We start from the raw sequence: 27,921 nt of genomic DNA, 5'->3' as shown, positions 1-27,921 counted from the left end.
AAACAGGCCTTTTGGCCCTTCTTGGCTGTGCTGAACCATTTTTCTGCCTAGTCCCACTGACCTGCACCTGGACCATATCCCTCCAAACCCCTCTCATCCATGTACCTGTCCAAGTTTTTCTTAAATGTTAAAAGTGAGCCCACATATACAACTTCATCTGGCAGCTCATTCCACACTCCCACCACTCTCTGTGTGAAGAAGCTCCCCCTAATGTTCCCTTTAAACTTTTCCCCCAGCACCCTTAACCCATGTCCTCTGGGTTTTTTTTCTCCCCTAGCCTCAGTGGAAAAAGCCTGCTTGCATTCACTCTATCTATACCCATACTTCTATCAAATCTCCCCTCATTCTTCTACACTCCAGGGAATAAAGTCCCAAAGTAAAATAGCTCAGCATTTAATACCATCATTCCCACAATCCTGATTGAGAAGTTGCAGAACCTGGGCCTCTGTACCTTCCTCTGCAATTGGATCCTCGACTTCCTAACCAGAAGACCACGATCTGTGCAGATTGGTGATATCTCCTCCTCACTGAGGATCAACACTGGTGCACCTCAGGGGTGTGTGCTTAGCCCACCGCTCTACTCTCTATATACACATGACTGTGTGGCTAGGCATAGCTCAAATATCATCTATAAATTGCTGATGATACAACCATTGTTGGTAAAATCTCAGATGGAGATGAGGGTGTACAGGAGTGAGATATACCCATTAGTTGAGTGGTGTCATAGTAACAATCTTGCACGCAGTGTCAGGAAGGTTAAGACAGAGGGAACACAATCCAATCCTCAGAGGGATCAGAAGTGGGGAGAGTGAGCACTTTCAAATTCCAAGGTGTCAAGATCTCTGAGGATCTAACCTGGTCCCTACAAATTAATGCAGCTATAAAAAAAGCAAGGCAAACATGAGGAAATCTACAGATGCTGGAAATTCAAACAACACACACAAAAGCAGGCCAGGCAGCATCTATAAGGAGAGGCACTGTCGACGTTTCGGGCCGAGACCCCTCGTCAGGACGCAAAGCAGTGGCTATATTTCATTAGGAGTTTGAAGGGATTTGGTTTGTCAACTGAAACCCTCAAAACCTTGATAGATGTACCATGGAGAACATTCTGCCAGGCTGCTTCACTGTCTGGCATGGGGGTAGGGGCTACTGCACAGGAGCAAAAGAAGTTACAGAGAGTAGTAAAATTAGCCAGCTCCATCTTGGGTACTAGCCTCCATAGTACCCAAGACATCCTCAAGGAGTGGTGCCTCAGAAAGACAATGTCCACTGCTAATAATTCCCATCACACAGGGCATGCCCTCTTCTCATTGTTACTGTCAGGAAGGAGGAAGAAGGTGCAGAAGCCTGAAGACACACACTCAGCGATTCAGAAACAGCTTCTTTCCCTCTGCCATACGATTCCTAAATGGACATTGAACCCGTGAACACTACCTAATTTTTTAAAAATATGTATTATTTCTGTTTTTGCATTATTTTTAATTTATTCAACATATATATTTTCTCTGTAATGTATTTATTTGTTTCTATATTATCATGTATTGTATTGAACTGCTGTTGCTAAGTTAACAAATTTCACGACTCATGCGGGATGTAATAAACTTGATTCTGATTCTCACTCTCATTGTTTCACAGTCACAACTCTCACCTGTCAAGCAGAGTGACTGTAGTAAATGGCTGGGCACTTTTGCTGAAGCTGGTGTGCAAGTTGATGCATACGGTGTGTTTGCCTTCATTAGTTGGGGGAACTGTGAGGTAATGTTGCAGTTCTATAAAACCCATATAAAATTCATTTGGAATGGAACAGGATGACAGGTGACTACAGAGAAGTTTACAAGACAATTAACAGCCAATGCCTTTTCCCAAAACAGAAATGGCTAATATGAGATTGCATAATTTTAAGGTAATTGGAGGAAAGTATAGAAGAGATGTGAGAGGAAGGTTTGTTTTCCACACAGAGGGCAATGGGTGCATTGAACACACTGCCAGGGGTATTGGTAGAGGCAGATACATTAGGAACATTTAAGAGACTCTTGGATAGGCACGTGGATAAAGGAAAAATGGAGGACTCTGCGGGAGAGCACAATGTCATGGGCCAATGTACTGTGCCATAATATTCTAGATTTAATGGCCACTTTATTAGGTACACTTGTACACATCTACACCTGCTCATTAATGCAAATATCCAATCAGACGATCATGTGGCAGCAACTCAATACATAAAAGCATGTTCAGACCAAACATCAGAATGGGGAAGAAATGTGATCTTTGATCCTGGAATGATTGTTGGTGGTACCTCAGAAACTGCTGATTTCCTGGGAATTTTCACATATAACAGTCTCTAGAGTTTATAGAAAACGGTGCAAGAAAACCCATCCAGTGAACAGCAGTTCTGTGGGTGAAAATGTCCTGTAAACGAGCAAACTCAGAGGACAGGTCCAAACTGACAGGAAGGTGACAGCAACTCAGATGTGTGCGCATTATAACTGTGATGTGCAGAAGAGCATTTGTGAATGAACAACACGTTGATCCTCGATGTGGATGGGCTACAGCAGCAGAAGACCACAAACATACACTCAGGAGGTACCTAATGTACCTAATGGGCACTGAGTGTATGTTCTACAAGACGGCATTACTTTACTGGCAGCTTCCGAGATGGCCACAGGGTCTTGGTGAATGACTTACTCCAATGCTGAGGGAGGCCATTCAACCCCTCAAGTTCATGCTGGCTACCAGCATAACAAGTCTATCAGTTTCTTCCCCACTTTTGTTATTTCCCCATAACCTTACAATTTCACCTGCCCATCAGCTCTCCCAGGACTCCTTTGGTCTAGTGGCATTTGGGACATTTGGTAGAATAGCACTGGGAATAGTTTTAGTGATAATGGAATGGATGTGTCCTGTGCATATGGTGTCAAGTGGGTCCAGTGCCAGTGGGACAGTTGTCCAAGTTTGCAGATCTTCCTCTCCTGGAATTGTGGCTCTCCAGCCTGCTTGACTCAAAGGACTCAAATATGCATACAGTACGCCAACGTACCTTGTGTATCACCCCAACCTGTAACGTAGCATTCCACTCCACTCGATAATATAAAACCCGATTCCGGCAGGCAGATTATTCCAACCTTGTCGTTCACGACCGCCGGCCTGAAATCAAAAGATGCACTTTGGGTAAACATAAGGAATATAACACAGAGATAAAGGAGCAGAATTTGGCTATTCAAACTATCAAGTCTGCTCCAACATTCAATATTAGCTGATTTATTGTCCCTTGCAACCCCACTCTCCTCTCTTCTCCCTATAACCTTTGACACCTTTACAAATCAAGAATCTATCAACCTCTATTTTAAATATACCCAATGACTTGGCTTTCACAGCCTTCTGTGGCAATGAATTCCATTGATTCACCACTGACTTAACCTACAAGCTAACCCTAAGGAAATCCTGCACAAGGACTCTCAAGTCAATTTGCACCCCCGATTTCTGAGTTTAGTAAATAGACTACACTTCTATTTCTTCGACTAAGAAATAGTATGACTATATAATGCATATCTATACACTTCCTGATACTGTATTCCATCTGCCACTTCTTTGCCAATTCTTCAAATCTGTCTAAGTCCTTTTGCAGACTCCCTGCTTCCTCAACACTACTTGCCCCTCCACCTTTCATTGTATCATCTGCAAATTTGATCAGAAAGCCATCAATTCCATTATTGAAATCACTGACATATCTATGTGATAGGAAGCGGACTCAATTGTCTTCCGAAGAACACTGCTAATCACTGGCAACCAACTAGAAAAAGCCCCCTTTATTCCCACTCTTTGCCTCTTGCCAATCTTCTGTCTATGATGGTATTTTTCCTGCAGTAGCATGGGCTCTTACCTTTTTTAGCAGTTTGATGTGCAGCACCTTGTCAAAGGCTTTTTGATAATCCAAGTAAACAACATCCACTAACTCTCCTTCATCTATCCTGCCTGTTATTTCCTCAAAGATTTCCCCTAAAGGAAACCATGCTGACTTTAGCCTATTTTATAATGTACCTTCAAGTACACTGAAGCCTCATTCTTAGTAATGGACTCCAAGATCTTACCAACCACTGGACAGGATAACTCTTCCTCCCTCCTTAAAGAATGGAGTGATATTTGCAATTTTCCAGTCCTCTGGAACCAACTCAGAATCCAGTGATTCTTAAAAAAAAAATCACAATTTCACAATCTCTTCAGCTCCCTCTTTCAGAACCCTGGGGTATAGTCTATCTGGTCCAGGTAACTGATCTACCTTCAGACCTATCAATTTCCCAAGCACCTTCCCTTCATGAACAGCAACTACAATTTCTTTGTACTCCCAACACGCTTGAACTTCTGGCAAACTACTAGTGTCTTTCACAGTGAAGGTGTCATATGGGGGAGGCATTGGGAGTGGACCCAAAAGCAAGACACAGACACTGACCTACCAGGAACAGGACTAGGTGAGAGAAGGAAGCAAGGGAAGAGAGGAAGAAAGGACGCTGGACATGACACCAGCCCCAAATAAGACAAGGACTCCAGGCCTGGGCTAGGACCTGCCTAAGATAGGGAACTAGAACATGGAACTGGGGACTAGGAGCCAGGGCCTGTACTCTGAGCCAGAGTCTGGACAAGGATCCAGAACTTGGGTCTTGACTCGGGCTCGGACCCCAGAACCAGGCGAGGACATGACAAGGTTACAGGGCGAGGAGAGGCAACAGGACTGGATGTGAGACTCCTGGATGGGACAGAGGAACCCTAGCACAGGACGAGGGAATCCCAGACCAGGCTGGGCAAGGTACTCCTGTGCTGGGCGAGGCACATGGACATGACGAGAACTTGGCTAGGACAGGACAAGGACCTTGGACGTGACTAGGACTGGATGAGACCCCAAAGCCTTAACTTGGTCAAGGAAGAGACAGGAACGCAAAGCCTTGGTTGAGGGAGAAACAGGAACGCAGAGCACAGAGCCTGGGTCGAGGGAGAGACAGGAACATAGAACACCGAGCCGGAACCCCTCCTTGGGTACAGGACGTAGGGCCGGGACTCATTACTCAGAACGCTGAACACAACGAGACAGTTAGGTAGACAGTTAGTTAGCCCAACTAGGTAGCGGCAAATGGCCGGACCTACCTTGTGAAGGCGTGGACACAGACAGTTCCAAATAGGGCAAGGCTCCAGGCAGAGGCAGAGGCAGGGCGAGGCAGGGCGAGGCAAGGCGAGGCGAGGCTCCAGGAAGTGGCAAGGCTCCAGGCAGGAAGGTGAAGAGAAGGGACACAAACAAGGGGTTTGGACAGGAACAATCCAGCAGTCAGAGGCTGAATCCTGAAGCTATTTATGAGGCCAGCCCAAACAAGAATCAACTGTCTCAACAGAAACTGGGGAAAACCAGAAAACCTGGAATAAGGAACATGGACCGGACCGTGAACCGGAATGCAGATTTCACGGACCGGACCATGACAGAAGACTGACACAAAATACTTTCTCAGTTTATCCGTCAATTCCTTGTACCTCTCCAGCGTCATTTTGCAATGGTAAGATATCCACTCTTGACTCTCTTTTACTTTTTATATATTGCAATATATTGAAAATATATTAAAATGTTATCTCCTTATGTTATTAACTAGCTTACCTTTATATCTCATCTTCTCCCTCCTTATTGCTTTTTAATTGCCTTCTGGTGGTTTTTAAAAACATCCCAGTCCTCCAACCTACCCTCACTTTTGTTTTTATGCTGCCTTTAACATCCCTTGTCAGCCACAGTTGCATCACTCTCCATTTTGAATGCTTCTTCTTCTTTGGACTGAACTGATACTGCATCTTCTGCATTGCTCACAAAAACTAGCTATTGTTGCTCTGCCATCATCCCTGCTGTTGTCCTTTTCCAATAAACTTCGGTCAGTTCCTTTCTCATGCCTGTGGAATTCCATTTACTCTATTGTAATACTGATACATCTTCTCCCGCTAAAACTACAGGATAAATTCCATCATGTAATGATTACTGGCTCCTAAGGGTTCCTTTACCTTAAGCTTCCTAATGAAGTCTGGTTTATTACACAGTACCCAGACCAGAATTACCTTTTCTCTAGTGGGCTCAGCCACAAGCTGCCTTAAAAGCTATCTCATAAGCTTGCTATAAAGTGCTTCTCTTGGGATCCAAACCAACCTGTTTCCCCAATCTACCTGCACATTGAAATCTCCATGACTATCGTAACATTGCCCTTTTGACATGCCTTTTTTATCTTCCTTTGGGTTTGTACCCCACATCCTGGCATACAGTTTGGAGGCCTGTATATAACTCCCGTCCAGGTGCTTTTACTCTTGCAGTTTCTTTACTCTACTCACAATGATTCTCCATCTTCTGATCCTGTTACTTCTCTCTTAGGGTTTGATTTAATTTTTTACCAACAGAGCCCCCCACCTCTGCCATCCTGCCTATCCATCGATACGATGTGTATCCTTGGACGTTAAGCTCCCTACTGTTACTTCTTTCAGCCACAACTCAGTGATGCCCACAATGTCATAATCTGTCAGTCTCGAACTGTGCTACAAGATCATCTACCTTATTCCACATATTATGTGCATTTAGATATAACACCTTCAGTCCTGTATTCATCAACCTTTTCAATTTTGTCTCTAAAGTTATCGGAAGTAAAATTTTTCCTAATGTCTTTGTCTTCTTTTTTTATTCAATAACCTCTCCTGCACTCTCCTTCCCTTTTACTTTATCCTCACTTTTCCACGCTGTTGAATCCAACCACACCCCCCCCCCCCCACAATTCAGTTTGATAAAACCCCATTCACAGTCAGGACCCTAGTCCCAGCATGGTTCAAGTGGAGCCCTTCCCATCGGAACAGCTCCCTCCTTCCCCAATACTGGTGCTAATGTCCCACAAATTCAGTTTTTCTTCTCCCACACCAATCTTTGAGCCACATAATTAATTCTTTGGTCTTACTTACTCTGTGCCAAATTGCACGTGGCTAAAGTAACAATCCAAAGTTTATTAAAACACAAAATGCTGGCAGAACTCAGCAGGCCAAACAGCATCTGTGGGAGGAGGTAGTGACAATGTTTTGGGCCGAAACCCTTCATTTCGGCTGAAAAGTCGTCACTACCTCCTCCCATAGATGCTGTCTGGCCTGCTGAGTTCTGCCAGCATTTTGTGTTTTTATTTATTTCCAGCATCTGCAGATTCACTTGTGTTGCATCCAAAGTTTTTTACCTTTTTTAGTTCTGCATTTTAGTTTAGTCCCCAGTTGCTCAAATTCACTCTGCAGAACCTTTTTCCTGAGTTGTTGGTACCCACATGGATCTTTCCCCACCAACTCCAGATTCTTCAGCAGGTCAAATGACAACAAAGCCTTCAAGACTCTTGTCCTGCCTTTTCCCCGTAACCTTTCATACCCTTACTAATACACTGCCTATCAATCTCTGATTCAAATATACCCAGAGACTTGGTCTCTAAAGGCATCTGTGGCAATGAATTCCACACATTCACCACCCTCCAGCTAAAGAAATCTGTCCTCAAGGGAATCCTTGTACTTTGATTCACAAATCCTCAATCAATAAATTAGCCACCTGCAAGATGTCTACAATGTTAGGTAGAGGATGATAAGTGATAATTAATATTCACTTCACTCTCAGTCCACAATAGAGACCCATATCAGAATCAGGTTTGCTATCACTCATATCTATCATGAAACCTGTTTTTCTTGAGGCAGCAATACAATGCAACACATAAAATTACTACAGTACTCTGCAAAAGGAAGCATGATAAACCGTTGCATGTACAGTGTATAAGAACTACTTAAAATAGAAGCAAATAATTAAATGTTACACTGAAAACAAAATATCAATTAAACGTATTAATCTAAGAGTTAAAGAGTCTGATCCAACAGTTGAGTCAACGGCGACTTAAATATTGAGGGAAGGAGGTTGCAGACTCCCTTGTTGGAAATGGCTACTGCTTGGGGTTAGAGTGATGCTACTTCCCTTCAATCATTTGTTTCTTAGAACAACCTGCACAACCCTAATCACTGCTGTTACCTCTTTGGTCACCTTGCATTAAAGTGGGCATTTATTATTCTTTCTTGCAAAAATTGTCTATAGATAGATAGATAGATACTTTATTCATCCCCATGGGGAAATTCAACTTTTTTTCCAATGTCCCATACACTTGTTGTAGCAAAACTAATTACATACAATACTTAACTCAGTAAAAAAATATGATATGCATCTAAATCACTATCTCAAAAAGCATTAATAATAGCTTTTAAAAAGTTCTTAAGTCCTGGCGGTAGAATTGTAAAGCCTAATGGCATTGAGGAGTATTGACCTCTTCATCCTGTCTGAGGAGCATTGCATCGATAGTAACCTGTCGCTGAAACTGCTTCTCTGTCTCTGGATGGTGCTATGTAGAGGATGTTCAGAGTTATCCATAATTGACCGTAGTCTACTCAGCGCCCTTCGCTCAGCTACCGATGTTAAACTCTCCAGTACTTTGCCCACGACAGAGCCCGCCTTCCTTACCAGCTTATTAAGACGTGAGGCGTCCCTCTTCTTAATGCTTCCTCCCCAACACGCCACCACAAAGAAGAGGGCGCTCTCCACAACTGACCTATAGAACATCCTCAGCATTTCACTACAGACATTGAATGACGCCAACCTTCTTAGGAAGTACAGTCGACTCTGTGCCTTCCTGCACAAGGCATCTGTGTTGGCAGTCCAGTCTAGCTTCTCGTCTAACTGTACTCCCAGATGTTTATTCTATTTTTTTCACTGGGAAGCTGCTTATATGATACTGTGTCTGTGCGATGTTGCTGCCAGTAAGATTGTCATTCCACCCGTCCATACATATACTTGTGCATATGGTAATAAACTTAAAAGTTGACTTGAAAGTCCATGAGACCCAAGGGCATAGGAGCAGAATTAGACCATTCCGTTCATCAAGTCTTTTCCATGGCTTTAAGAATTCTTTAAGAAAATCTTGAGGAAATACTTAAGAAAATGAAAATATATACCTTTGGAGCTTTAACAAGGCAAGATCAGTCCGGCGATGAGCATAAATTTGTTCAACATCTCTTATTTGTCTTGATGATTCTCTGGCGCTCTCTCTGTGTATTCCAAGGAAGACTTTGAGAGCTGAAGGTCCATATAACCTGAAGTGATAGAAGTAGCTATCAATATTTTGTCTCTGTCTTTTAAGCAGAAAAAAATAATTTATTTACATTCGCTCTTTAACAAAGTAATACGTCCTGTGGTATTTCATTAGCAAAGTTAATGAAATATTAGGAGCAAAGCTCAGAAAATGAGGTTGGAGCATCTTAAGTGAGGGGAGAGAATTAGTGTGAAGAGGTTTTGGGAGAGAGTCTGTAAATGACATACTTCCAACCAGCTTTTGTGGAATCCATGAACAGAAAAGCCTACGAAAAGTGGTGGATATAGCCCCGTCCATCACAGGAGGTTCTTATGGATACAAGAAAGAAATTAGGAGGGGAAAAAGAAGGCATGAGGTTGCTTTAGCAGACAAGGTGGAGGAGTATCCTCAGAGATTCTAGAGACATATTAAGAGCAAAATTAGACTCTGGAAGACCAGAATGGTAATCCAAACATCGAGCCAAAGAGATGGGGAAGGTCTTAAATACATTTTTTGCAAAACCACATCAACATCATGGACTTCATACAGATTACAGAGGAGGAGGTGTTCGCCATCTTGAGGTAGAATTAGGGTGGACAAATCCCCAGGGCCTGACAAGGTGGTCCCTTAGGTCCTTTGGGAGGCCAGAGCAGAAATCCCTAGGAGAGATATTTAAATCATCCTTAGTGACAGGTGATGTGCTGAAGGAGAGCCAATGTTGCTCTAAAAATAAACCAGTTTATTATAGGCTGGTGAGAGGATAAGTTGTTGGAAGGTATTCTAAGGGACTGGATACATGAGTATTTAGATGAACATGGACTAATTAAGGATAGCCAGCATGGCTTTGTGCATGGTAGGTCATGTCTAACCAGTCTTAGAGAGTTTTGTGAGGAAGTTACCAGGACTGCTGAAGGCAAGGCAGTGGATGTTACCTACCTGGACTTTAGCAAGGCATTTGGCAAGGTCCTGCATGGGAGGTTGGTCAAGTAAAAGTAGTAAATTGGCATTCAAGATGAAGTAATAAATTGGATTAGACATTGGCTTTGTGGGAGAAGCCAGAGAGTGGAAGTAGATAGTTGCCTCTCTGCCTGGAGGCCAGTGACTAGTGGAGTGCTGCAGGGATCAGTGCTGGGTCCTTTGTTGTTTGTCATCAATGGCAACAATCAGGATGGTAATGTGGTTAACTGGATCAGCAAGTTTGTGGATGACACCAAGATTGGGGTTGTAGTGGACAGCGAGGAAGACCATGATGACTTGCAGTGGAGTCTGGACCAGCTGGAGAATGGCAGGTGGGGCAGGAAATATATGAGAGAGGAGCTGGTGGCATGCTCGACTCCCTCCACTGCTCATGCAGACTTTTTATGTGCATCCAGTGCATGGCCTCAAAGTCCTCAAAACCCATCTTCTCCACTTCCTTACGAGCTTGAGGAAGATTTGGCATGCCTCCAAACACTGTAACAAACTTCTACCAATGCACTGCAGAAGGTACCCTGACTGGTTGCATCATGGCCTGGTATAGCATCTCCAATGTACAGGAACGCAAGAGGCTGTGGAGAACTCTGGCCACAGCCCAGTCCATCACGGGCACTGTCCCCATACCCACCACCATTGACAGGAGGTTCTGCCTCGAGAAATCACCTTCTATCATCTAAGATTCCCCACCATATGCCGCTTTCTCACAGCTACCATTAGGGTTGGAGCTTGTGGTCCTGCTCCAGGAGCAGCTACTTACTTATAACCATGAGTTTGATGAACTGGCCTACACCACCCTAACCCCACCATAGCAATGGAATATGATGGACCATCTATTGCACTACATGGAATTTGGTTTTGATTGTGCCTTTTTTTTTCATGGTCTTTTTTCACTCTATGGAAGAAATTTATGTACAATTGATATTTTGTAGGTTGTCTGAGATGACAGATTTTACAAGGATGAGGAGGAATCTCTTTGGCCAGAGGATGGTGAATCTGTGGAATTCTTTGCCACAGATGCTGTGGAGTCCAAGTCATTGGGTATATTTAAACTGAGGCTGGTTGGTTCTTGATTAGCAAAGGCATTAAAGGTCATGGGGAGAAGGAAGGAGAATGGAATTGAGAGGGATAATAAATCAGCCGCAATGGAATGGTGGAGCAGCCGTGATGGGCTGAATAGTCTCATTCTGCTCCTATGTCTTATAGTCTTATTGTCTGTACCTATGTTCCTGTGACACTACTGCAAGTAAGTTTCACATTATACCTGTACCTCATGTTAACCTGACGACTTGGATTCCCCAAAAGTCATTGGGATGTTGCCTTTCTTCAAGGAATTTTGAGATCCTTGAGCCTCTGTCTTTGGTGTTCTTCTACTAGGACAGAGTTTGGAATAGAACATTTGTTTTGGAAGTTTGGTGTTGGGCGCGCCAGTGACCTTAGCTACTCTTGGTAGGGCCTCATCACTATGGATACTGGGAGAGGGCACTGACAGTAGTTTGCTTAACCTCCTTGCACATGTTGCCAAGACAATGTTAATGGCTTTTTTCAAATTCTTTGAGATGTGTAACAGAACATAGAAAATAGAACAGTGCAGGACAGTGCAGACCCTTTAGTCCACGATGTTGAGCTGACACTTCATCCTATTCCAAGATCAATCTAATGCTTCCCTCTCGACATAGCTCTCCATTTAGCTTTCATCAATGTGCATTTGCCTCTATCACCACCCCTGGCAGTGTGTCCATGCGCCTACCACTCTGTGTAAAAGACCTGCCTCTGACATCCTCCCCCTGTATTTTGCTCCCAACACCTTCAAGTTTACAGAATCAGAATCAAAATTAGGTTTAATATCACTGGCAAGTGTCGTGAAATTTGTTGTTATGCTGCAGCAGTACATTGCAAAACATAATAGTAAAATTATTACAGTAAGTAGATATTATAAGTATAATTAAATAAGTAGTGCAAAGAAGTAGTGAGGTAGTGTTCATAGGTTTAATGTCTATTCAGAAATCTGACAGCAGAGGGGAAGAAGCTATTCTTGAAACATTGAGTGTGTGCCTTCAGGCTCCTGTATCTACTCCCTGATTGGAGCAATGAGAAGAGGGCATGTCCTGGGTGATGAGGTTCTTTAATGATGGATGCTGCCTTTTTGGGGCATCACCTTTTGAAGGCATCAGGGATGCTGGGGAGGATGGAGCCCATGATGAAGCTGGCTGAGTTTACAACCCTCTGCAGCTTTTTCTAATCCTGTGGCAATGTCCTCTCCATACCAGACGGTGATGCAGCCAGTTAGAATGCTCTCAACAGTACATCTGTAGAAATTTGCGAGTGTTTCTTCAAATATAGCCACTGTTGTGCCTTCTTTGTAACTGCATCTGTATGTTGGGCCCAGGATAGATCGTCAGAGATGTTGACACCCAGGAACCTGAAACTGCTCACCCATTCCACTGCTGATTGCTCAACGAGGATGGATTTGTGTTCCCTTGACTTCTTCCTCCTGAAGTCTACAATCAGTTCCTTGGTCCTATGTTGAGTACAAGGTAGTTGTTGTAATACCAACACCACTCAACCAGCCAATCTATCCCAATCCTATATGCCTCCTTGTCCCCATCTGAATTTCTGCCAATAGTTGTGTTGTTGCCAGATTTATAGATGGTGTTTTAGCTGTGCCTAGCCACACAGTTGTGGGTGTAGAGAGAGTAAAGCAGTGGGCTAAAGCATGTGTTCCTGAGGTGCACCAGTGTTGTTTGTCAGTCAGAAGGAGATGTTATTTCCCATCCGCAAAGACTGTGATTGGTCAAGGATCCAGTTGCAGAGTGAGTTACAGAGGCCTAGGTTTTGGAGCTTTTTGATTAATACTGCAGGTTTGATGGTGTTGAACGCTGTGTGCTGTAATCATTAAACAGCAGGATGGTATACTGTAGGTATGGGTATTGTCTAGGTGATCCAAGGCTGAGTGGAGAACCAGTGAAATTACATCTGCCATATGCTTGTTGGAGGTGATGTTCAAGGTTGCAGTGAAAATGACTGACAAGCATTAGGGCGATGGTACAGCCTTGACTGCCATTGGAGGTTGGCCTTCCTATGTTGGCTAATATTATAGCTTGCCTTCTTACAGTATCGCAGAAATAGGCCTACCTGATCATCAACCACACATTTACACTAACCCAGCCGTTCTTTCACCCTACATTCCCATCACCGCCCTCCCAGATTCTACCCCTCACCGGGGCAATTTACAGTGGTCAATGTACATGTACTAACCCACATGGCTTTGGGATGTGGGAGGAAACTGCACCAAAGCTATGCAGCCGCAGGAAAAGTGTTCAAACTCCACACTGACAGTGCCTGAGGATGGAATTGAGCCTGGGTCTCTAGGTGCTGTCAGGCAGAAGTTCAACTAAGTTATGCCACCGTGCCGTCCCTTCAAGATAGTGAAACATGCAGTAAAATGAAGTTTACACTAATGCATTACAGAATGTTCACAGTAGAGAAGGCCATTCTGCCCATCAGCTCTATATCTCTCTGCCAGGGTGTTTCTCTTCTTCCATCTGTTTGATTGTGGTGTACAATTTTATTTTGTATTTTGTATTTTTCTTGTAGTTGAACTTGGTTTTATTGATTTCTATCATCACCCACATACACGTGGTTGTTCAGTGAATTTTCCTGTAATTCCAGCGCAGTTGCCTCTGTATTCTGCTGGAGAGCTCTTGGTTTCAGTGGTGAGTGAATCTAGCTATCTTATTGGTTATCAGTGGAATTTTACGTTATCTCTGGTCTGGTACGAGGGGACGGCATTTCTTTTTAGTCTTTCTCTTCCCTTTGTCTCTTGCCATGCTTCTTCTTCCCGCTTACTGTTTGCTCTTGCAACGCTTCATAAAATGATTATAAGCAGCAAGTTGGCTGCCTCACTCAGGACCCAACTCACCCTTTGGCCCTTTATCCGCTGCCCGGAAATTTTATTTGCTCTATCTTAAAGGGGGAAGAGGCTTAGCTTCAGTGAGGGAGCTGAATAGTCAACAGTGGAGTGATTAAATCAGGGATCAGATAGAGAGAAGTGGAACAATCTGAGAGGGTCATCAGGCCAGAAGAGGTAACAGAACTAAGGAAGACCAGGGAGAATGAGATGTCACTGGACTGACAGCCAACAGAAACAACTCTGTATATAGCCTTTAAACTTTCCAATCATCACATCCTTACCGTTCGATGCAGTGTTTAGCTGTGAGGACCCATTTGGGATCAATAAGACTTCCTCCACAGAAATGTATACCGGAGCTGCAATAAATGTAGGCATTATGACATCAGTTGAGTGAAAATTTTTAGTGATTCACAAAATAAGCCATTCATAAAAGAAATGTGAAAGTAAATAAACTTAAAGATTCTCCTCACCTCTATCTTCTTTCAACAGCTACAATAGAAACATACAACATGAAAGCAGACCCTCTGGCCATGCCAACTGTGTTGCCCAGCAAATTAGTCTCATCTGCCCACATTAGGCCTATAGCCCTCTAAACCTCTCCCATCCGTGTACTTATAGAGACACCTTTTAAATGTTGCTGATATGCAACATTATCGGCAGCACATTCAAAATTTGTACCGCCCTCTGCATGAAGGAGCTGCCTGTGATGTCCTTCTTAAATCTCTCATCTCTAATCTGAAGCAGGAATCTGAAAGGAGAGGAGAGTGGACCATGGGAGAAAGGGAAGAAGGACTGCCACCAGGAGGAGGTGTTAGGCAAGTGAGGAGAAGATGCAAGAGGTCAGGGAAGGGAATAGAAGTTCCAACATATTGATCCAGGGCCTCCTCTTCTGCCATGATGAGGCTGTTCTCAGGGAGGAGAAGCAACGTCCTGTATTCAGTCTAGGAAACATCCAACCTGATGGCAGGAACATCAATTTCTTCTTCCTGTAATTGTTTTTCCTGTTTTTGTTTCTCTATCCCGGTCCCCTCTTCTGCTGTGCCCCACTCAGGCCTCTACCTCTTCAACTTACCTGCCTATCTCTTCCCTCACGGTCCCTCCTTCCCCCCTTTCTCCCACGGTTCACTCTCTCCTATCAGATTTTGCCTCTCCAGATCCTTACCTTTCCTACCCACCTGGATTCACCTGTCACCTTCTAGTTTGTCCTCCTTCCCCTCCCATCATGTTTTTATTCTGGCATCTTCCCCCTTCCTTTCCAGTCCCGAAGAAGGATCTTGACCTGAAATGTCGACATTGCCTGACCTGCTGAGATCCTCCAGCATTTTATGTGTGTTGCTCTGGATTTTCAGCACCTGTAGAATCTCCTATGCTGTCTTGTTCATAGCACTGCTTTCACCCTGCTATGCCCCTTATGATCTGATATGCCTCTATCAGGTCACCCCTCAAACTCCATCGTTGCACTGAATAAAGTCATGGTTTACTCAACCTCCTCATGGAACACAGGCCCTCAAGTCCTGGCAACATCTCAGCATTCTTTTTTAGTTTAATAACATCTTTCCTATAACAGGGTGACCAATGCTCCTAGTGTGGCCTCACCAATGTCTTACATAATGCTAATGTAATGTCCTGACTCCTATAATCCATGCCCTGAAGCATGCCTAATGCATACTTCACCACCCTGTCTACCTGTCATCTCACCTCCAGGTACTATTTATTTCTGCCCCAAGGTCCCCCTTTTCCATAACAATCCCCAATATGGATACCGATTCTCCTCCCAATTACAACTCTCGAAGAGGCCGCTTGCAGATGGGAGGAGCAACACCTCATATTCTGTCTGATCAACTTCCTACTATCTCTTTCTCGATTCCCTATTCTGGCTCCCCTCTCACCCTTCTCTTCTCCTCACCTGCCTATCACCTTTCTCCAGTGCCCCTCCTCCTTTCCTTTCTCCTCATGGTCCACTTTCCTCTCTGATCAGACTCCTTCTTTAGCCCTTCACCTCTTCTGCCTATCGCCTCCTAGTTTCTCACATCATCCCCCTTCCCCTCCACCCATTTCTTTCCCCTTCCGTCCCAGTCCTGGTGAATGTCTTAGCCGGCAACGTCCACAGTTTATTATTCTCCATTGGTATATTGCTCTGGATCTCCAAGATAGCTTTTGTTCAGTTTATTCTATCTTAGTTTTGAGCAACCCAATTAAACTTGCTATTAAATTTCTCTGTTCTCCTATGTAAGTGAGGTCACCTGGGCAGCACGCCATTGACCCCTCCACTCATTCCCATCCAAGGACAAAACACTGTCCAGTCCCACCCACTAGTGCTGCAACACTACCTTGCAAATTCATCCTGGGTTGACTTTCCAACATAATTAGGGAGGTCACTCACTTGCTGCGTAAACTGACTTGCCAAGGCCAGGAATGTGGTTTGGATATGCAGCCACCAACAATACGTCCAAAGCATTTCTTGGGTTCAACAACAGGTGTTCCACATTCAGTGGCAACTGAAGCTGCAAAAAACAAAATTACCTCAATCGTACGTATCATTACTTAGAATATCACAGCACTAAACAGTCCCTTTGGCCCACGATGTTGTGCTAACATATTATCCTACTCTAACAGTTTATCCTTCTCTCACACGCAGCCCTCCATTTTTCTAATTTCCATCTGCCTATCTAAGAATGTCCCTAATGTCCCTAACATTGACAGGTCTAGATAGAGGGGGCATGGAGAGGACGTTTCCCATAGTCTAGGACCAGAGTGCAGAGCCTCAGAACACAGGGATGTCCCTTTAGAACAGAGATGAGGGGACATTTCTTTAGCCAGAAGACGGCAAATTTGTGGAATTCTTTGCCACAGGATGGTTGTGGAGGCCAAGTCATATTTAAAGCAGAGGTTGATAGGCTCTTGATTAATGAGGGTGTCAAAGGTCATGGGGAGGGAGCAGGAGAATGGAGTTGAGAGAGATAATAAATCAGCCGTGATGAAATAGCGGAGCAGATTTGATGGGCCAAATGGCTTAATTCTACTCATATGTCTTATGGTCAGTGTTCCACACACCCACCATTCTCTGTGTAAAACACTTAACTCTGACATCCCCTTTGTACTTTCCTCCAATCACCTTAAAATTATGCCTCTTTGAATTGGCCACTTCTATCCTGGGAAAAGTTCTCTGGCTGTCCTTGTACACTTCTATCAAGTCACCTCTTATCCTCCCTCACTCCAAAGGGAAAAGCCTAGATCACTCAGCCTATTCTCATAAGATATGCTCTCCAATCCAGGCAGGACCCTGGTAAATCTCTTCTGGACCCTCTCTAATAATGAGGAGACCAGAACTGAACACAATATTCCAAGTGTGTTTTAACTTACGTTCCACTTTTCTACTTTATTACTGTTTTAAGGCACTTGGTGTGAACTTGATCTGATGCAATATGATTGGATTCAGTCAACATTGACCTCTTCTATGATTGGGGGACAGAAAACCTCATCCGTAAAACCAGCTTCCCCTCCCTCACTTGTGGTGCTGTATGTTAGTGAACATTGGGACATCTCTGTCAGCTGCAAAATGTTTCCCTTGCCTCTGAGTGTTAGGGTTGAGCTGCTCCAAACGGGGCATTCAAAGGCGTTCAGGAACAGCAGGATCCCATGCAGCCTCTTCAGCCTGCTCTGCTATTCATTGAGATGGCTGCTCAGTGAGTTAACTTGTACTTTTACTCATAACTCTCAAGAACTTAGACCAAAACAACATATCAAACTGAGCAATAGATATAACACAGAAACAAATCGTCTTTACAGTACCAAGCTTGAAGCAGACTTTGTATCCAAGACTGTTTCTCATCTGGGTCCACTTGTGGCCGACCAGTTCTTGCTGCATTCCCACCCTCCACAATTTAATATTGACATTATCCTCTCAGTACTTCAGTCCAGAGGAGGGATCTCAACCCAAAACATTGTACGTTGTTCATTTCCCTCCATTGATGCTGCTTGACTTGTTAAGTACCTTATTTTCCAATATCATTGGGAAGGGCATGCTCATTGGAGCCAGGGGTTTACCAGCAGCAGAAAACATATCTGCCTGCCACATTATGCATCTAATGCATCCCCTACCTCTGTATTCTCTGTAGTATAACTCCTCTACCTCCTGTATCACACTCCCTAAGCCCTGTATCCTCTGTATACAACCTCTACCTCTGTAGTACAACCCCTCTACCTCCTGTACCAAGGAGACATAATTTAGGTGATATTCTACATTTCTGCTTTAAAACTCACTTGTAGACTGGGGCAAAATGCAGTGGTCAGTTAGCCTACCAACCCACACATCCTCCAGATGTGGAAGGAACCTGGAATTCCAAAGGAAAACCCACAGGAAAACATGCAAACAATGCAAACCATTTACCTGCCAACTCTACAACCAATGCAAGTAATTAACCTACCACGTCACCTAATGTAAACAAATTAACCTACCTACCGAAGATGAAGATCTACCAATCATCTAAACAATGCTAAAAATTAACCTACTGGCCAAATGATTACCATGCCTACTGGCACATGTGGAGGGAAAACCCATAGTGTAAGCATGTAGACTGCACGCAGGCAGCACCAGAGGTCAGGATTAAACCTGAGGCTCTGGAGCTCGGAGGCAGCAGCATCTTTCCTGCACCTCTTCCTACCTCCTTTCTCTTTTTCATCACCTATAATCACTTGTAAACCCCCCTCCCTCCTCACTAGGCTTTTAGTCCCAGTATGACAGTTGTCCAGCCTCTTTGTCTGAATATTGAACACGCCCTGTTGTGGGATGCTCACATTACAGCCAAAATGCCAAACCTAACCCCAGTCACTGTAGCTTTCAATAGGCGAGAATGGGGAGGGCTTGACTAAACAGAAGGCAAGCAGTAGGTTAGACAGCATCGACGTGCAGGGAGACAGAGTCAACATTTCACTTTTGGGACTCTTTATTGGAACAGGTGAAGTTTTTGACAATTTTGACTCCACTACTTAAAGAACCTTGTTAGCAATAATGAAAGTCCCTTGAACTTAAATCCAGGCTTGTTTCCTCTCTCCACACACACTTCCCAATTTGACGAGCATTTTCAGCATCTTATGGATTTTATATGTGCAGTTTTTTGCTCCAAAAACACAATGTTTAGTTGTTAATAACCGGAGCTTCTGCTCACAGAAGTACAGTTATCAGGGTAGAATTTATACCTGTTGGTGATTACAGGAAACATTATCACGTACATCAGCTATTTGAAATGATCCTGACCAATTTCATCATGGCCTGATGAGCCAATACAGATCTTCAGGAACGTAAGAAACAGCAGAAGGTAGTGGACTCGCCCCAATACCTCTTAGGCACATTGCTCTCCACTATCCGGAGACTCTGCCAAGAAGACAACATCTATCATCAAAAATGCCCACCGTCTGGACCATGCCATCTTCTCACAGCTACCATCAAGCAGGAGATAAAGTCCCACACCACCAGGCTCAAGAGCAGCTGCTTCACTTCAACCATTCGGTTCTTGGACCAACCTCAAAACCTTAGACATTACCTCAGTAGAACCAGAAAATGACCACTTTGCACTACAACGGACTTTGATTTTCCAGTTTATTGTCATTCAACTGCACACGTATACACAGCAAAACCAAACAACAATCCTCCGGAACTGAGCTGCAAATCACAGTGCATTTGTCACATACAGCACAGAAAATAATATTGAAACAAAAATATACAGTTCAAAGTAAATTCATTATCAAAGCACTGTAATGTCACCATATACAACCCTGAGGTTCATCCTCTTGCTGTCATACTCAGTAAATCCATAACAGAATAATAACCACAATAAAATCAATGAAAGACCATGCACCAACCTGGGCATTCAACCAGTGTGCAAAGGTCAACAAACTGTATATACAAAAGAAATAAATAATAATAATAATAAATAAATAAACAATAAATATCAAGAACCTGAGGTGAAGAGTCCTTGAAAGTGAACTCATAGGTTGTGGGAACATTTCAATGATGGGGCGGGTGAAGCTGAGTGACTGAGAGACAATATGCCCTTTGGTTCAAGACCCTGATTGGTTGAGGGCTAATAACTGTCTCTGAACCTGGCGGTGTAAGTCCTGAGGCTCCAGAGATACAGATAATAAAGAATTTTGTAAATGTACAAGGTCTTCAACAACGAGTAACAAACCTAGAGGTTATCGCAGGGAAGTGACCATGAGTGTTGAGGCCATGATTTGGTGGACAGAGGATGTCATAGCAGGAAGGTTTCCCGAATCCCACGCAGCTACTATGTGGTGAACTTTCACCGGGCATGAGGAATCGAGGCAAGCGGCGTAAAAGGTTCAAAGCAGCCCTCCCAGGTGCCAGGGTCCGGGATGTTTCGGATTGCGTCCAAGATATCCTGCGGTGGGAGGGAGAACAGCCAGAGGTCGTGGTACATATTGGTACCAATGACATAGGTAGGAAAAGGGAAGAGGTCCTGAAAAAAGACTACAGGGAGTTAGGAAGGAAGTTCAGAAGCAGGACCACAAAGGTAGTCATCTCGGGATTACTGCCTGTGCCATGCGACAGTGAGAATACGAATAGAATGAGATGGAGGATAAATGCGTTGCTGAGGAATGGAGCAGGGGGCAGGGATTCACATTTCTGGATCATTGGGACGTCTTTTGGGGCAGGTGTGACCTATACAAAAAGGACGGGTTGCACTTGAATTCTGGGGGGACCAATATCCTGGTGGAGAAGTTTGCTAAGGCTACTGGGGAGAGTTTAAACGAGAACTGCTGGGGAGGATGGGGTTGGAACAGAACTGAAGAGACCGAGGAAGAGGAGGTTGGCTCACAAATCGAGAAAACCTGGAGACAGTGCGAGAGGGAGGAAAGGCATGTGATAGAGAAGGGATTCACTCAGACCGAAGGGTTGAGATGTGTCTATTTTAACGTAAAGAGTGTTGTGAACAAAGCAGTTGAACTTAGAGCGTGGATCAATACTTGGAGCTATGATGTGGTGGCCATTACAGAGACTTGGATGGCTCAGGGGCTGGAATGGTTAATTCAAGTGCTGGGTTTTAGATGTTTCAGAAAGGACAGGGAGGGAGGCAAAAGAGGTGGGGGTGTGGAACTTTGATCAGAGATAGTGTCACGGTTGCAGAAAAGGTGGATGTCATGGAGGGATTGTCTACGGAGTCTCTGTGGGTGGAGGTTAGGAAAAGGAAGGGGTCAATAACTTTACTGGGTGTTTCTTATAGGCCACCGAATAGGAACAGGGATATCGAGGAGCAGATAGGGATGCAGATCCTGGAAAGGTGTAATAATTAATAGAGTTGTCTTGATGGGAGATTTTAATTTCCCAAATATTGATTGGCATCTCCCTAGAGCAAGGGGTTTAGATGGGGTGGAGTTTGTTATGTGTGTTCAGGAAGGTTTCTTAACACAATATGTAGATAAGCTTACAAGAGGAGAGGCTGTACTTGATCTGGTATTGGGAAATGAACCTGGTCAGGTGTCAGATCTCTCAGTGGGAGAGCATTTTGGAGATAGCGATCATAATTCTGTCTCCTTTACCATGGCATTGGAGAGAGATAGGAACAAACAAGTTAGAAAACCGTTTAATTGGAGTAGGGGGAATTATGAGGCTATCAGGCAGGAAATTGGAGGCTTAAACTGGAAACAGATGTTCTCAGGGAAAAGTACGGAAGAAATGTGGCAAATATTCAGGGGATACTTGTGTGGAGTTCTGTATAGGTACATTCCAATGAGACAGGGAAGTTATGGTAGGGTACAGGAACTGTGGTGTACAAAGGCTGTTGTAAATCTAGTCAAAAAGAAAAGAAAAGGTTCAGAGAGCTAGGTAACGTTAGAGGTTTAGAAGATTATGAGGCTAATCGGAAAGAGCTTAAGAAGGAAATTAGGAGAGCCAGAAGGGGCCATGAGAAGGCCTCGGCAGGCAGGATTAAGGAAAATCCCAAGGCATTCTACAAGTACGTGAACAGCAAGAGGATAAGAAGTGAAAGAATAGGACCTATCAATTGTGACAGTGGGAAAGTGTGTATGGAACCATAGGAAATAGCAGAGGTACTTAATGAATACTTTGTTTCAGTATTCACTATGGAAAAGGATCTTGGCGATTGTAGTGATGACTTGCAGCAGACTGAAATGCTTGAGCATGTAGATATTAAGAAAAAGGATGTGCTGGAGCTTCTGGAAAGCATCAAGTTGGATAAGTTGCCGGGACCGGATGAGATGTACTCCAGGCTAGAGTGGGAGGCGAGGGAGGAGATTTTTGAGCCTCTGGCGATGATCTTTCTATCATCAGTGGGAACAGGAGTGGTTCGGGAGGATTGGAGGGTTGTGGATGTTATTCCTTTATTCAAAAAATGGAGAAGAGATAGCCCAGGAAATTATAGACCAGTGAGTCTTACCTCAGTGGTTGGTAAGTTGATGGAGAAGATCCTGAGAGGCAGGATTTATGAACATTTGGAGAGGCATAATATGATTAGGAATAGTCAGCATTGCTTGTCAAGGGCAGGTCGTGCCTTACAAGCCTGATTGAATTTTTTGAGGATGCGACTAAACACATTGATGAAGGAAGAGCAGTAGATGTAGTGTATATGGATTTCAGCAAGGCATTTGATAAGGTACCCCATGCAACGCTTATTGAGAAAGTAAGGAGCATGGGATCCAAGGGGAAATTGCTTTGTGGATCCAGAACTGGCTTGCCCACAGAAGGCAAAGAGTGGTTGTAGACGGGTCATATTCTGCATGGAGGTCGGTGACCAGTGGTGTTCCTCAGAGATCTGTTCTGGGACTCCCACTCTTTGTGATTTTTATAAATGACCTAAATGAGGAAGTAGATGGATGTGTTAGTAGGTTTACTGATGACACAAAGGTTGGAGGTGTTGTGGATAGTGTGGAGGGCTGTCAGAAATTACAGCGGGACATTGATAGGATGCAAAACTGGGCTGAGAAGTGGCAGATGGAGTTCAACTCAGAGAAGTGTGAAGTGGCTCATTTTGGTAGGTCAAATATGATGGCAGAATATAGTATTAATGGTAAGACTCTTGGCAGTGTGGAGGATCAGAGGGATCTTGGGGTCTGAGTCCATAGGACGCTCAAAGCAGCTGTGCAGGTTGACTCTATGGTTAAGAAGGCGTACGGTGTATTGGCCTTCATCAATTGTGGAATTGGATTTAGGAGCTGAGAAGTAATGTTGCAGCTATTTAGGACCCTGGTCAGACCCCACTTGGAGTACTGTGCTCAGTTCTGGTCACCTCGCTACAGGAAGGATGTGGAAGCCATAGAAAGGGTGCAGAGGAGATTTACAAGGATGTTGCCTGGATTGGGGAGCATGCCTTATGAGAATAGGTTGAGTGAACTCGGCCTTTTCTCCTTGGAGTGACGGAGGATGAGAGGTGACCTGATAGAGGTGTACAAGATGATGAGAGGCATTGATCATGTGGATAGTCAGAGGCTTTTTCCCAGGGTTGAAATAGTTGCCACAAGAGGACACAGGTTTAAGGTGCTGGGGAGTAGGTACAGAGGAGATGTCAGGGGTAAATTTTTTACACAGAGAGTGGTGAGTGCGTGGAATGGGCTGCTGGCAACAGTGGTGGAGGCGGATACGATAGGGTCTTTTAAGAGACTTTTAGATAGGTACATGGAGCTTAGAAAAATAGTGGACTATAGGTCAGCCTAGTAATTTCTAAGGTAGGGTTATGTTCGGCAGAACTTTGTGGGCCAAAGGGCCTGTATTGTGCTGTAGGTTTTCTTTGTTTCTAAAGAAAGCTAACATTGCAGGTGTTGGGCTTGTACGAAAATGGCTAGAACAGAGTGCGCAAGACCAGAGTCTTGGTTTGAAGCACTCACAACATCCTGGAGGAGAGACACCAAACAGTACTAATCACTGCCTGAGAGAGAAGGAAAGCAGCAGCAGCAGCAGATCCAGCACAGTTCTCATGCCCTTACTGTGCACGATTATGTCGCTGACAACGTGGACTCAGCAGCCCCCTTTGAACACACAACAGAACTATCATCGTCAGATATAACAGATACAACCAGTCATGACCACAAGTTGACGTAAGGTCCATGTATGACATCCGGTTAAATATACAATACTACTGCTACTGCCATTGTCATAGACAATGTGTACTGGGCGGTAGCAGGGTGCTGAAGCGAAGGAACTGTTACCCAGCCTGACAGTCCCTTTTTTTTCATACTGCCATACCTTCTGCCTGATGGTAGGAAGTCAAAGGTTGTGGGATGGATGGCTATACTGTTACAAATAAGTTTGTCATTTCACCTGTGCAGACAGATACTTGCATGTTTGACAGTAAACCCAAGTTGACTTCATTGAGGACAGTGGAAATACACAATCAGGGTTACTGACAGCCCTTTCTGCTGGACATACAGAGACAGACCAGCAATGCAACTTACCACATTGTGGAATATTATCACAATAGTCGTATCGTTTATCTGGATCTGTTGTGTAACACCATGGGCCTCTGAGATCCCTGTCTGGATTTCGGCAATACTGTATTTAAACAGAAGCATTTTAGACCAGCAGTACCAAAAGCTTGATATATACAGTATAATATATAAACACAGTAACAATGTTATATAATGAATTTGGCTGCTGAACCATGTGAAGAGTATTGGGACTACATGGTAGCTTAGCAGTCAGATTAATGTTATTTCAGCTCCAGCAACCCAAGTTCAATTCCTGCTGCTGTCTGTAAGGAGTCTGTACGTTCTCCCTGTGACTATATTATGCTAATTGCCCATTCTTAAGGCAAGGGGATAGGCAAAAAACAGGAATTAAAGAAGCACCTCTTGGAAATGTTTCTGCAAGTCAGCCATCGATTCTACCAAGGTGCACACTCATAGTCGTACCCCTATTGGAACTGTAATGACACAACGCTGGCCTTCACAGTTAGTTGCCTCTGGTCATCCAGTTTGCAGCTGAAGCACATGGCCTCTCATTGGTGGTGAGCTGAAGCACATGTCCTCTCATTGGTGGTCAACTGAAGCACAGGGTCTCTCATTGGTGGTAAACCGAAGCTCACAGTCTCTCATTGGTGGTCAACTGAAGTACACGGTCTCTCATTGGTGGCTCAGTCCCAAGCAACATGAAGGGAGAAGGAAGAGTTGAAGGGAGAAGGAACTGGGTGAGGTCAGAGACAGCTTAGGGGACAAGGATGTCTATCACTGCACAGGTAACCATAAGACATCGGAGCAGAATTAGGCCAATTGGCCCATTGAGTCTGCTCCACCATTCCATAGAAACATAGAAAATAGGTGCAGGAGTAGGCTATTCGGCCCTTCGAGCCTGCACCGCCATTCAGTATGATCATGGCTGATCATCCAACTCAGAACCTTGTACCTGCTTTCTCTCCATACCCCTGATCCCTTTAGCCACAAGGGCCATATCTAACTTTCTCTTAAATATAGCCAATGAACCAGCCTCAACCGTTTCCTGTGGTAGAGAATTCCACAGATTCACCACTCACTGTGTGAAGAAGTTTTTCCTCAACTCGGTCCTAAAAGGCTTCCCTTTTATCCTTAAACTGTGACCCCTCATTCTGGACTTTCCCAACATCGGAAACAATCTTCCTGCATCTAGCCTGTCCAATCCCTTTAGAATTTTATACGTTTCAATAAGATCCCCCCCTCAATCTTCTAAATTCCAGTGAGTATGAGCCTAGTCGATCCAGTCTTTCTTCATATGAAAGTCCTGCCATCCCAGGAATCAATCTGGTGAACCTTCTTTGTACTCCCTCTATGGCAAGAATGTCTTTCCTCAGATTAGGGGACCAAAACTGCACTCAATACTCTAGGTGCGGTCTCACCAAGGCCTTGTACAACTGCAAATAGAACCTCCCTGCTTCTGTACTCAAATCCTATTGCTATGAATGCCAACATACCATTTGCCTTTTTCACCGCCTGCTGTACCTGCATGCCCACCTTCAATGACTGGTGTACAATGACACCCAGGTCTCGTTGCACCTCCACTTTTCCTAATCGGCCACCGTTCAGATAATAATCTGTTTTCCTGTTCTTGCAACCAAAGTGGATAACCTCACATCTATCCACATTAAATTGCATCTGCCATGAATTTGCCCACTCACCTAACCTATCCAAGTCACCCTGCATTCTCTTAGCATCCTCCTCACAGCTAACACCGCCGTCCAGTTTCGTGGCATACGCAAACTTGGAGATGCTGCATTTAATTTCCTCGTCTAAATCATTAATATATATTGTAAACAACTGGGGTCCCAGCACTGAGCCTTGCGGTACCCCACTACCCACTGCCTGCCATTCTGAAAAGGTCCCGTTTACTCCCATTCTTTGCTTCCTGTCTGCCAACCAATTCTCTATCCACATCAATACCATATCCCCAATACCGTGTGCTTTAAGTTTGCACACTAATCTCCTGTGTGGGACCTTGTCAAAAGCCTTTTGAAAATCTAAATATGCCACATCCACTGGCTCTCCCCTATCCACTCTACTAGTTACATCTTCAAAAAATTCTATAAGATTCGTCAGACATGATTTTCCTTTCACAAATCCATTCCATCACGGCTGATTTATCATCCCCCTCAACCGCACTCTCCTGCCTTCTCGTCATAACCTTTGATGGCCTTACTAATCAAGAACCTATCAACCTCTGAATATACCCAGTGACTTGGCCTCCACAGGCAATAAGTTCCTTCTGGCTAAAGAAATTCTTCTGTTCTAAAGTGACTTCTTTATATTCTGAGGCTGTGCCCTCTGTTTCTAGATCCCCACTGTAGGAAACATCCTCTCCAATCTATCTAAGCCTTTCAATATTCGACAGGTTCCAAAGAGATTCCTCCTCATTCTTCTGAACTCTAGTGAGTACAGGCCCAGAGGCATCAAATGCTCCTTACTTATTAATCCCTTCAAAGGGAAAGTGTGAAAAGTGAGGTGAAGTAGGACTTCAATACATTGTGCCGATGGCTTGAGTACCCTCAGTTTCCCCCACCTGCTTTGTAAGAGAGACCATTCAGCCCCTCTAATAAAGGGCTGGGACAGTATGGAACCAGCGAAGTAGATTCGCTGCATTGTTGCGCCACCCCAGCCCGGAACCCCTGCTCAACTCACGTTCCTTTCCAATCCCGCGTCAGGGTGGGTCTTGGGGGTGTAGCTTCTGTGAAAGTGGGGGGTCATCGATGACCAGTCTTGGCAAGTCCGGCTGCTTGACGTGGTGGAGCGGGTTCCGCGATATGTCTCTCCGTTGTCGAACATACAGTCTGACAAAACATAATTAAAATTTGGAGGGGGGAGGACAAAGTGAGTTCTATGTCTGTGTGACCTCTGAGACAAGGTGGGGGGGGGTCTTAATAAACTGAGAAGGAAGAAGATATCAAGTCCAACTCATTGAGTCAAAGCAGAGAAATAGGCTCTTCGGCCCAACTCAGCTGTGCTGATCCTGATGGTCACCCATCTCTTTTAATTTTCACCCTGAAATCTGGCTTGGATGTGTGGTTATCCCACTGGAGTCCAAATGAGTTTCTCATCGACAGCTCATGGGTGGGGAGACCCCAGTTTTTGTAGTGCTCCCCAGATTGCCCTTTCAGTTAGGGATGAGTCACTCAACATAGATACAGCCCCCACGAGTCAGTGCTGATCATCGAGAACCCATCGGCTCTAAGCCCATTTCATTTCTCCCCACATAGAGTCATCATCATCGTTCTGTGCTGTGTTGTATGATGGTCGGTCAAGGTCTCATGACTATGATTGCTCTTGGCAAATCTTTCTGCAGGAGCGGCTTGCCATTGTCTTCATCTGGGCAGTGCTTTTACAAGATGGGTGACATCAGCTATTATCAATTCTCTTCAGAGGTTGTCTGGTTGGTATCAGCGGTCACACCGGCTGCTCATA

At 44.3% G+C, this 27,921-nt stretch overlaps 1 protein-coding gene across 1 annotated transcript in view; it reads right to left on the bottom strand.

Moving 5' to 3' along the window:
• plg (plasminogen) overlaps window positions 1-27,921 on the bottom strand; it is an 87,035-nt gene that overhangs the window by 17,500 nt on the left and 41,614 nt on the right. The window contains exons 12-17 of the mRNA XM_073051618.1: window positions 27,142-27,290; window positions 24,454-24,550; window positions 16,409-16,529; window positions 14,307-14,381; window positions 9,025-9,162; window positions 3,038-3,144 (exon numbers count right to left, since the gene is read on the bottom strand). Coding sequence (XP_072907719.1) covers window positions 3,038-3,144; window positions 9,025-9,162; window positions 14,307-14,381; window positions 16,409-16,529; window positions 24,454-24,550; window positions 27,142-27,290 — 687 coding nt within the window. The remainder of the gene's footprint in view (window positions 1-3,037; window positions 3,145-9,024; window positions 9,163-14,306; window positions 14,382-16,408; window positions 16,530-24,453; window positions 24,551-27,141; window positions 27,291-27,921) is intronic.

The sequence above is a fragment of the Hemitrygon akajei genome, chromosome 7 (assembly GCF_048418815.1).
Source record: "Hemitrygon akajei chromosome 7, sHemAka1.3, whole genome shotgun sequence".
Lineage (NCBI taxonomy): Eukaryota > Metazoa > Chordata > Chondrichthyes > Myliobatiformes > Dasyatidae > Hemitrygon > Hemitrygon akajei.
This window is presented reverse-complemented; position numbering and strand designations above follow the sequence as displayed.